General features: G+C 41.5%; 1 protein-coding gene across 1 annotated transcript in view; it reads left to right on the top strand.

The window, feature by feature from the left end:
- TDRD9 (tudor domain containing 9) overlaps positions 1 to 12,039 on the top strand; it is a 140,134-nt gene that overhangs the window by 88,712 nt on the left and 39,383 nt on the right. The window contains exons 15-23 of the mRNA XM_032267563.1: positions 1,022 to 1,153; positions 2,312 to 2,477; positions 2,568 to 2,631; positions 2,712 to 2,775; positions 3,085 to 3,129; positions 4,119 to 4,172; positions 7,108 to 7,224; positions 8,278 to 8,385; positions 10,750 to 10,850. Coding sequence (XP_032123454.1) covers positions 1,022 to 1,153; positions 2,312 to 2,477; positions 2,568 to 2,631; positions 2,712 to 2,775; positions 3,085 to 3,129; positions 4,119 to 4,172; positions 7,108 to 7,224; positions 8,278 to 8,385; positions 10,750 to 10,850 — 851 coding nt within the window. The remainder of the gene's footprint in view (positions 1 to 1,021; positions 1,154 to 2,311; positions 2,478 to 2,567; positions 2,632 to 2,711; positions 2,776 to 3,084; positions 3,130 to 4,118; positions 4,173 to 7,107; positions 7,225 to 8,277; positions 8,386 to 10,749; positions 10,851 to 12,039) is intronic.

Below are 12,039 nucleotides of genomic sequence, written 5' to 3'. Positions count from 1 at the left end.
GTTTCTGTCATGGTCTCCGTGGGCCAGCTTTGGTTCTGAGCCCTCTGCTTGATCCTCACTTGATCACATAATGCGGGGGGGGGGGGGGGGCTGGCAGCTTGTCAAAGTTAATTTAAAAACATTTTTTTAAATTAAAAAAATATTTTTTTGAGACAGAGTCTCACACTGTCACCTGGGCTGGAGTACAATGGTGTGATCTCAGCTCACTGCAACCTCCGTTTCCCGGGTTCATGTGACTCTTCTGCCTCAGTCTCCCCAGTAGCTGGGATTACAGGTGCACACTACCACACCCAGCTAATTTTTTTGTATTTTTAGTAGAGATGGGGTTTCACTATGTTGGCCAGACTGGTCTTGAACTCCTGACCTTGTGATCCACCCGCCTGGGCCTCCCAAAGTGTCAAAGTTAATTTTTTATAGATAGTTTTGCCAGACAGTCTCAGTAATGTAATTTCTAGTGTCATCTAATTTTTATTCCAGAAAAATCCTTGTCTGGCCACATTCCTCCTCACTCATGATCTGGGCTCACTATTGATGATGGCATCAGGCTGCTGTCTAGGGTGTTACCCACATTTTACAGTTTTAATGAGAGAATTTTTTCTGGTATCTGTGGGCTCCGTAATAGGATTGTCTTTAAATGCTGCTGTTTTTTGTGTCCCTTTATAATGAGTAATGGTGGGATCAGCTTTTTTCTTTCCTCTTTTCTGTGTCTCTCCCCTTCCTTTGGCTTCCTCCTCTTTTTTCTTCTTTCCCTCTCCCTGCTTTCTTGCTTTCCCACTTTTCAGCCAGTTTTCCTTCTCTTTTTTCTTCCTTTCTCTCTCCCCTTCTTGTCTTTCTGCTTCTCTTTCTCTCCTGTTCTTTCTCCTTCTCTCCCCTCTTCTCTCCCTCCCTCAATCCTCTCCATGTTTCTTTCTTCCCTCTTCTCCTTCTATGCCCCTCCTTCCCTCTGAAGCCCTGGTTATGTGAGTTGGCTAATTGATTTAGTTATGTTATTATTTCTGATCTCGGGCTTGGTTCTTTTCAGCGTTGTCCATTAGGAAGCACTATCTTGAAAGTGAAATTACTCGACATGGGTGAGCCGAGAGCTCTGCTGGCCACTGCCCTTTCCCCACCTGGTCTGAGTGACATTGAGCGCACCATCCTTCTACTAAAGGAGGTAGGACTGCCTGATGGTTAGTACTGTTGGGGAAAGGAAAGCTAAGTTTTTTTGTAAGGGGAACCTAAATTTCATACTATGGATATCTTTAAGTTATCTTGACTGTTGTAAATAATCAACATTTGCTTGAAAAAGCATGTGTAATGACCAAGGTGTCCGGGTTCTGTATGTGTTGGTCAGGCCAGCTTTGCTAGTTGTCTTCCTGAAACACACAACTCCTGCTCCCTTACCTCTCCACTGCCTACCCCTCAGCATCCCTGGCTTGCTGTTTGTTGTTGGTGGCGAGTAGTGGGGTCAGAGCGGGGATCTGTAGAGCTCTGTTCTCCCACTGTGGCTCCCTCAGTCTACGCCTCACTTTCCTGCTAACTCTGTTCCTTAGCCGCCTCCCGGCTTTATTTCCTGGAAACCCTGCTCTTCCTACTTGGGATTCTTTGATTGCACACCTGCCTCATACTCTGGTCTTTGAACTTGTAACTGAGGCCTTGGTATAAGCTGTATCCTAGTGTACATACTGTGCTGGGGCTGTGGATGTTCTGCTTCTGACCTTCGAAGTTGAGGATGCATCTGTGTTTTACCTTCTTTATTTTGATTGATTGATTGATTGACAGGATCTTGCACTATCACCTAGGCTGGAGGGCAGTGATGCAATTATGGTTTACTGTAGCCTCGAACTCTGGGCTCAAGTGACCCTTCCACTATGGCCTCCCAAGTAGCTTGGACTGAGGTGTGAGCCACCACCCTTAGCTGCCTTTAAATATGATACCTGCTTGGGTTTCTGTGAAATACATGGTGTCAAGTTAGGGAAGTTTTTTCCCCATACATAGTTCAGTAAGGTTTTGTTGACAGTGGCAGCTGGGAGATCCTTCACTTAGTACTGTATGTCCCATATTTGTTCAAGAGTGAGGTGAGTAGACTTTTGTGAGAATCCTTTAGTGTTACCTCCCGTATCACGCTTTAAAAAAAATAGTAAAATGTGTTGTAAGTTTCAAGGACACATTTAAAAAGTTTTGTTTTGTTGCATGTCAACTTTCATAAATGGACTTAGAACCTTATTCACCAAAGTTTGGTCTTCATTTCCTGTTTTGGACTCTCCACCTTCAGGGAAAAAAGTATGTGTAAGTCAGTGCTTGCTCATAACACTAATTTCATTTTATAAAGGTTGGGGCACTTGCAGTGAGTGGGCAGAGAGAGGATGAAAACCCCCATGATGGTGAATTGACCTTCTTAGGAAGAGTTTTAGCCCAGCTTCCAGTAAATCAGCAGCTTGGTAAACTCATTGTCCTTGGACATGTATTTGGATGTCTAGATGAGTGTCTTATTATAGGTAAGTGTGAGAACAAATAAATGCTAATGGGAAGTTTATATATACCACTCTCACAGTCTTACATTCTTCTTGTTTATTTTTTATTGTTAGCGGCAGCTCTTTCTTTGAAGAATTTTTTTGCAATGCCTTTTCGGCAGCACCTCGATGGATATAGGTACTGACTGAACATTCATATTTTAAAGTGTCACTGTATTTTAATGGTATTGAATGACACTGTTTGTTGTCTGTTTATAGGAACAAAGTGAATTTCTCAGGCAGTAGCAAGAGTGACTGTATTGCACTTGTTGAGGCATTTAAAGTAAGTTTTCTGTTGTGTAAACCATGAAAGCAGCCACCACAGATTGTTAGTACATTTTCGTACCACAAACGTATGAGGTAGAGAGAGAGAGAGAGACAATGTTTTATCTCTTGAAAGTATTATTAGGGTTATCGGTTAAATTAACTGTGCTGGAAGAAGTGGGGGAGATAGAAGTCCAATTTTATGAAATTGAAAACATTAAATTTATAAATTTTTACGTTGTAAATTTTCAGCAGTTTGTTGAAACTGGACTGAAAAAATTCAGTTAGCCAGCACATTATTTTGAAACTTTGGATCCTTTATTTTCAGACATGGAAGGCTTGCAGACAGAGAGGGGAGTTGCGGCACCCAAAGGTTGGTGAGCCCTTTCCTGCTGCTTTGTAGATGGCTGGGAGTGATCAGAGAAGGACTCTGTCTTGGCACAGTCATAGCATGTGAATCATGATGGGGCTGCCTGTGGCTGGAGTCCAGGTCACTTGTAGACAGTGCTCACACGGCTGTCCCAAGAGTGGCAGGCCATAATCTCCATAGACCGGTCCTTTTGCTTCCTTTGCTTCTCGGAGGCTGCTAGCTCTCAGGCCTGTGGTGGAGCTGTGCTGCTTGTTTCGCGGCTCCACGTTGGTTGTACTGATCTTGCTGTGGCATCTGCAGCCTCTTAGGCTGTGAGTGTTTTGTCGCTGTAGGTACGGGGTTGACCTGGGCGTCAGTTCAAAATTGAGAGCCGTGTGCCTGCCGTTTTCTGTTTTCAGCTCTTTTAGATAATGGGCTTAAAAGAAATGTAATTTGTTAGCTTCGATTTTATTCTTTTTTTTAGTCAGGCTTTGTTCTTCTTCTAAACTTATTTGGTTCAACAGACTGTTTACAGGTCTGTTGTTTCTGTGTTGAGATTTGCTGTGCCTAGATATATCTCTACCAATATGTATATGAGTTAGCTGTTAAAGTCTTTTAAAGACTCAGCTGTTGGTGAAAACACTGTAGTAATAAATTTTCATATGCCAAAAAAAAAAAAAAGACTCAGCTGTATTGTTTTTCTTGTTGGTGTATAGTTTGTCAGACATATTTTCTCAAGATAATCAAGTTATGACTACCTTTAATTTTTGAGACAGGTGAACTCAGAAGAATTTCTGTATTGTGTTGATGGTTGGGTATTATGCTTTATGGCTTCTGTATAAAATTGGATATACCTGGTGAGGAAGTGCCACAGTCAACATTGAGTACATGTTTAATAGCTCAGTAATTTACATTAATCATTAAATTTTTGGATGAAACATATGTATTAAAGTAGCTAAATTAAACTGACTTATTACCTTAATATTGAGTATTCTGCTCTTATATATTTAAAGGATGAACTTGATTGGGGACGGTTAAATTACATTCAAATCAAGAGAATTAGAGAGGTAAGTTAAGTTTTTTGGCCAAATAGATACAAATAAGGTTGACTTATCAAATATTTATTAAGTAACATGTATTAAGTACGTGGGTAGTAATGAGTATTCCAAGAAGTATATTTCCTGCCTGTTTCCGAGTTGAGTAGGAGTGTCTCTGGTGTTTTCACCTTTCCATATAACTACTTGGGTTTCTAATAAATATTCCTTTTCAAGTTAAGAAATATTTTTTCCCTGTACATAGGTTAATGAGGAGTGGTTGTATAGTCTTGTTATATCTTTTCAGTGTATGTCAAGATAAACAGATTAGATGTGGCGACTTTCACCTGTAGTTGCAGCTGCTGGGGAAGCTGAGATGAGAGGTTTGCATGAGCCTGGGGGAGGTAGAAGCTTCAGTGAGCCATGATTGCATCAGTATACCCTAGCCCAGGTGATAGAATGAGACCCTGTCTTGGGAAAAAAAAAAAAGACGAAGATGTGGTATTTTATTTTTTTAACCTACGAATACAATCTTGCATTGCTTAATGACAGGGATACATTCTGAGAAGTGAGTAATTACATGGTTTTGTCCTTGTGCAAACAGCATAGAAGGTACTTACACAGATCTAGATGATATGGCCCACTACACACCTAGGCCGTATAGTATAGCCTGTGGCTTCTAGGCTGCAAACCTGTACAGCATGTGACTATATTGAACACTGTAGGTAATTACAACAAAATGGTAAGTATCTGTGTACCTAAACATATCTAAACAGAAAAGGTGCAATAAAAATATGGTCTAAAACCAGGTTTTCCAACTCCTGGGCCATATTCTCCTTATGAGAATATGACTAATGCCTGATCTGAGGTGGAAGATTCATCCTGAAACCATCTCCACCTACCCTGGTCTATGGAAAAATTGTCTTTCATGAAACTGGTCCTGGTGCTAAAAGGGTTAGGGATTACTGGTGTAAAAGATAAAAATGGTGCCGGGCGCGGTGGCTCAAGCCTGTAATCCCAGCACTTTGGGAGGCCGAGGCGGGTGGATCACGAGGTCAAGAGATCGAGACCATCCTGGTCAACACGGTGAAACCCCGTCTCTACTAAAAATATAAAAACATTAGCTGGGCATGGTGGCACGTGCCTGTAATCCCAGCTACTGAGGAGGTTGAGGCAGGAGAATTGAGCGAACCCAGGAGGCGGAGGTTGCGGTGAGCCGAGATTGCGCCATTGCACTCCAGCCTGGGTAACAAGAGCGAAACTCCGTCTCAAAAAAAAAAAAAAAAAGGATAAAAATGGCATACAAAATGAATTGAGCTTGCAGCTCTGGGTGAGTCAGTGAGTGAGCAGTGAGGGAATGTGAAGGCGCAGGACATCACTGCACACTACTGTAGAATTGATCAACACTGCAGACTTGGGCTACACTAAGTTCATTACACATTTAAAAAAATTAATTGTAGCATAATATAACTTTTTTTTTTGTGAGATAGAGTTTCACTCTTGTCACCCAGGCCGCAGTGCAGTGGCATGATCTCGGCTCACTACGCCTCTGCCTCCTAGGTTCAAGCAATTCTCCTGTCTCATCCTCCTGAGTAGCTGGGATTACAGGTGCCCACCACCACACCCAGCTAATTTTTTGTATTTTTAGTAGAGACAGGGATTCACCATGTTGGCCAGACTGGTCTCAAACTCCTGACCTCAGGACGATCCACCTGCCTCGGCCTCCCAAAGTGCTGGATTATAGGCGTGAGCCACCACACCTGGCCTTATTATCACACTCAATTCTAGTCCCAGCTACTTTTGAGAGGGAGTCTAGCTCTGCCTGTAGGCTGGAGTGCAGTGGCTCCGTCTTGGCTCACTGCAACCTCTGCCTCCTGGATTCTCCTGCCTCAGCCTCCTGAGTAGCTGGGACTACAGGTGCCTGCCACCACACCCAGCTAATTTTTGTATTTTTAGTAGAGACGGATTTCATTGTGTTGGTCAGGATGGTCTCGATCCCTTGACCTTGTGATCTGCCTGCCTCAGCCTCCCAAATTGCTGCAGTTACAGGCGTGAACCACTGTGCCTGGCCAGGGGTATGTGTTTATAAACAGATCATAGAGCATCATAGAGCATATATAGTTTTGTATTCTGGTATTTACTATAAGTGTTCATCTTTAATATTACTTATTAATTAATTTTCAATAAGATGATTCTTGCCAGGCATGGTGGAACATGCCTGTATTGCCAGCTGCTTGGGAGGCTGAGGCAGGAGGATCACTTGAGCATAGGAGTTCTGGGCTGTAGTGTGCCATGCCTATTGGGTATTGCATTAAGCTCAACATCGATATAGTGACCTCTTGGGGGTGAGGGACCACCATGTTGCCTAAGGAGGGATGAACCAGCCTAAGTTGGAAAGGGAGCAGGTCAAAACTCCTGTGTTGATCAGTAGTGGGATTGTGCCTATTAATAGCCACTGCACTGTCTTGCCTGGGGAATATAGCAAGATCTTGTCTCTAAAAATAAATTTTAAAAGATGATTCCGTTTTTTTTTTTTTTGGAGGCAGAATCATACTCTGCCATCCAGCCTGGAGTGCCGTGACATGATCTTGGCTAACTGCAGCCTCTGCCTTCCAGGCTCAAGCGAACTTCTCACCTCAGCCTCCTGAGTGGCTGGGACTACCGGTGTGCACCACCATGCCCAGCTAATTTTCTTTTTTTTTTTTTTTGTAGAGACTGGGTTTCGCCATGTTTCCCAGCCTGGTTTCGAACTCCTGAGTTCAAGTGATCTCCCTGCCTTGACTTCCCAAAGTGCTGGGGTTATAGGCAAGTTACTGCACACAGTCAAAAGATGATTCTTAGTTAGCTGCAGTATTTCATCCTACAGATGTGTTTATACTTTACCTATTGTGCACTTACTTTCTAGTGTTTTACTGCTCTGATAACAAATGTACCTTTGAGACATCAGATTTCAATGTATTTTTCTTAGGTGGCTGAATTATATGAAGAATTGAAGAATAGAGTCTCACAGTTCAACATGCACGTTGATTCTCGGCGACCTGTCATGGACCAAGAGTATATATATAAGCAGCGATTCATTCTACAGGTGTGCTGGAATTGGATATTTTTTTCCTGATTCTTCGTGCTTACAAGGTCTCGTAGTTGAAGAGGCACATAACTCCTGCCAGGGAGCTGGCTGGCAAGGAAACAGTCTTGTTTTTCATGGTTTACATTATTTGTGCCATTGAGTTGATGATTCACCTAGAGAGGATTTATTGTTTATTTTATTAATGTTTAATGGATTCAGACTCATTTCTAATTTCTAGGAAAGTATTTCTGTAGAGTACCTGTGTTATCACTGCTTCAGGAGAGAGCCTTCTGTTTTAATTTTTAAGAAAGTGAAGTGCTCTTCATATTGTTCAGTGTATGTAGCTATTCCCCTACACTGAAAATATTATTTTAACTTTGGAGGTCACGGATTCAGATGACTAGTAGTTAGATGCATGTAGCGAGTGGGAAGTGTGTCCTGCCAGGTGGAGACTGCCTCTGCTGTAGGGTTTCCTGGAAGGATTGGCTGATGCATACAGAATTGAGGTAGATGCCTATAAACTGGGTGTGCTGGGAATATGCAAGTGTCTTCCTGGATGTAAAATTGCCCTAACGCTGGGGGAGAGTCTTTGGTGGGTGTGTTTCAAATTGGGTATCTTTTTTATTGAAGAAGGGACTCTGCAGAGTGCATATTAGAGGTGAACAGTGGATGCCAGCCTGCTGCCCTAAGTCTGAGTGTTCCAATTGGAGTTTTATCTGAACATCTGAGAGAATACCTCACACACAGATATGTGTGGGGAGTAGTGGAGAAAGTTGGCCAACTCCTGAGGCTTTGTATGGAGAATGGTTTGCATCCCGGTTCAACTCGCTGTTCCTAACCCTCATTCCAAGGAGTACTCAAGCTCTTTTGAAGAAAGACGTTTCTGTTAGGTGAAAAAAAGTGTTTCATTTTGAGTGTTTTTGTTAGATGAAATTACCAGAATTGTGACTTTCTGCTTGGTTGGTGAAAAGTCTTCTAGATGTCATATCATGCTGGGTTGAGATTAGCATGCTGGTGAGAATGAATGATAAAAAAACGCCATTACTTCATGAAAATAAGTTTCTTTTCCAGGTTGTATTGGCAGGCGCTTTCTATCCAAATTACTTTACTTTTGGACAGCCTGATGAGGAGATGGCGGTGAGGGAGCTGGCTGGCAAGGACCCCAAGACAACTGTCGTGGTAGGTGCAGGGGGCAGGCAGCCCTCCCTGGGGTGTGGTTGGGAAAAATGTTTTCGTTCTTTGATTGTTTCTGTTTTTGTGAGTCTTAAGTGAATTTTCCCCTGGAGGGAATATTAGGCTTGTTTGGCCTTTTCATGTATATCTACTCGTCCCTCAGTCTCTTGCCTCCCTTTTTACAGATCTGGCCTTACAAGGAAGCCTTGAGAGTTTATACGTTCAAGGTCAACGTTGATTTGATCATGTGCTGTGTTGAAGTATTTAAAGCACTTACAAGTTTAAGAACGTTTTCTTAATTCACAACTTCATTTTATACAAAATAAAATGTTACTGGTTGGCAACTGAGTGCTGTAGCTTAAACCACCTATCCCCCGACCTGGATGCCCAACAGAACCACCTAGAGAGTGCTTATTTTATTTATATTTGTTGAAATTCAGATCTAAGGTCCTGTGAGATTTGAGCTGGAAAGTATGGCCTAGAAATCAGCATTTAAGTGGTATGTACTTTAGGCATATCTAATGATCAGCCACAGGCCCTGACGATTGAATCCACATTTGCAACCCAGTTGTTTAAAGCCCAGCAGCCAGAGAAAGAAATTTATTTTTGTGAAGTTGTTTTATCAGTCATTCTCACCAGTATACTGATCTCAACCCAGCATGATATGGCATCCAGCACACTGGAATAAAGCGTCTGAGACTGGACTGTTTTGGATCACTTGGTTCCAGTATGTGCCTGTATCTGATAAGGGGGGATGAGAAGCACTTGAAGTTCACTCATGTCATATCATATGTGCTCGATCATTGCCAGCTTTTATTCTGGTTATTGTTACACCACCCCGGCTAATCCTGACAAAGTAAAGAGTTCATGAGGAAGGGGCGCAGATGACTTGAGATTACAGTTGGAGGTCTTTAATAAGCGCCAAAATGAACTGGTGTTCATGCTGGAGATGAGAGATACACTTGATACCTGTGGAAGGGATTTTAAAAGGAAGTCATTACTTTTTATAGCTACTGAGGATCATTTGATTGGCACCTGTGCTTTTGTTGGTCATGAGGGTTGACTAAGCTCTTTGCTTGGCTTCCTGTCTCACCCCTCTGCCCCTTCATGGTTTTCTTCCCTCAGCTGTGCACGACTGGAAGGGTTCTATAGGGACTGTTCCTCAGACGTCCAGCAGCTGTGCCTGCATCCCTCGACCACAGGCAGCCTAGTCACGTGCACTCTGGAGGCTCCAAATTACCTAGTGTATGCATAATAAAAGCTAAATAATAGCTAGCCTTACTTAGCACTTGAGAGACTGTGTGTTAGGTACTTTTTATTCTTCTCTGAGCCTCACCCCACCCTTTGAGTTGGGGTTTTCTCATGTCATTCTTATTTCATGATGTGGCAGTTGGATCTCTGGGCAACTCTATAACTTGCCTAAGGAGATATGCAGATTCAGGGAGTGAGGAGACAGGAACTAACTGGATCTGAGTCCCAGCCCATGCCTTCACTTACACCCATCCTGTCACAGAGCTCTGTGCAGAGCTGGGCTGGCACAGGGGTGGCCCTGGTCCTGGGAACGTATGGAGTGCTGGGAGGGCTTTGCAGAAACCCACTGTGGTGCCTGAGAGTTTATACAGTAAAGGTCAGTGCCAATTTGATCATGTGCTATTTTGTCCTTCTGCTGTGGTGATGAGGAAATACCCACTCCTCTCATTAGTTAGACATTTTCCTTTAAAGTTTACATTCCCATTATTCCTTATGTAGAAATCTGTTTTAAAAAGAAGTATTTAGTAAGCTTGATTATTTTAAGGGAAAATAGAAGTAAACAAATCTTAATTTTGCTATATTAGACTTAGACTTTTTTTTTTTTTTTTTTGAGACAAAGTCTTACTCTGTCGTCAGGCTGAAGTGCTGGAGTGCAGTGGTGTGATCTTGGCTCACTGCAACCTTCACCTCCCGGTTCAAGTAATTTTTCCTGCCTCAGCTTTCCAAGTAGCTGGGACTACAGGCACGTACCACCACGCCCAGCTAATTTTTGTATTTTTAATAGAGACAGGGTTTCACCACGTTGGCCGGGATGGTCTTGATCTCTTGATCTCGTGATCTGCCTGCCATGGCCTCCCAAAGTGCTGGGATTAGGATGAGCAACTTACATTATTTTAACAGGGGTAGAATTAGCCTTTATTTAACATATTTATTATAGAACTTAGTTATAATTTAAAAGTCATTAAATGCACTGATCTGTAGAGTTTATATATTATGGTTAAAGATAGTAAATTATGTTTTTAGAAACTAAAACAGTGTGCAGCATCTTTGAGCTTGTGACTGTTGAAGCTATTTTGTTGGCTCTAATAATCTGCTCTGATTTTGTATTATGTTTTACAGTTGAAGCACATTCCTCCCTATGGATTCCTTTACTATAAACAACTACAGTCTCTCTTTAGACAATGTGGTCAAGTCAAATCCATTGTATTTGATGGTGCAAAGTAAGTAGTATATTTTTGTAGTCAGCTGCAATTACAAAAGAGGCATAAAGTTTCAAATGTTTACAGATGCTGATTCTTAAAACGGAGTACCCATGGAAATGGGTCTTCCTATGGGCTGCTGCAGTTGGCTTTCGAGTGTAGCTTTGGTTTATCTTATGGTCAGAAGCAATTTATCTTCTCTTTCCGCCAAATGGCCTCTTAAAGGAACTAAGCTGCTGGTTAGTGGTCAAGCATGGTCACTCCAAGAAAGCTCAGTAACTCTGTGTGATGCTAAGGCAGATTCTCTGAAAGTGATCTTCACTTTCATGCACCTGTCCTCAGATTTTCTCAGTGAGTCATTAGGAAGAGTTATTTTGTAGGCCATGAAGATGCTCCAAAGTAGAATGTATCTGTTTATAGTTATCTAAGGCAGATACGTTTTGAATATTTTTGGAAGGCAAACATTGTAAAAACTCAGTTTGGCCCTACTTACTGCATGTAAGGAACGAATGGTGAGTATCACTGAGTTTTTATTTCTAACAGGAAATGTTTATGTACCAAAAAGCTTAAAGTTTTTCATTTTTAAAGTTAGAAATTTTTCCCAGTGTTCTGTAAATGTTTTAGAAATTTTTATTTAATTTGACAAAGCTTTGTAAGTAAGAACAAACACTTTAATGTCCAATTCACTCAAGTTGAACATTAAGTCAGTTTTCAATTTGGAGTAATTCACTCCAGCATTTTAAGTTCCATTTCTCTGATTAATATATTGATTTTCTTTATAGGCTTGTAAATGCCTCATGAGGCAAACACACAACTCCCTAACAAGCAAAAGCTTCCTAAGTGTTTTAACTAGAGAATTAATGAATTAAACTTGTAGTATCTGAACTTTTCTTAAATATTCTGATGTAAATTATAGTAAGATTCTTAGTAACATATATAAAGTCACTTACTTAAAGCTGGAATCACACAGCTAAACTCATTCTTGAATATTGTGTGTCCACTTAGCTGGGTGAGGTTCCAGTTCTGCATGATCCTCCTTTGACTGATTGGAGTGGTCAGAAGTCTTGGCTCCCATAAGATTGCAGCATCTTTTTGTTCACTCATCTTTACAACTGGATTGGGTTCTGTGTTTGTTTCCTGTTCTTCCTGTCTTGGACCTATTTTCTTGTTTTTTTTTTTTCTTTTCTTTCCTTTTTTTTTTTTTTTTTTT

The sequence above is a fragment of the Sapajus apella genome, unplaced genomic scaffold, assembly GCF_009761245.1.
Source record: "Sapajus apella isolate SASKATOON/1434 unplaced genomic scaffold, GSC_monkey_1.0 scaffold170, whole genome shotgun sequence".
NCBI classification, from domain to species: domain Eukaryota; kingdom Metazoa; phylum Chordata; class Mammalia; order Primates; family Cebidae; genus Sapajus; species Sapajus apella.
This window is presented reverse-complemented; position numbering and strand designations above follow the sequence as displayed.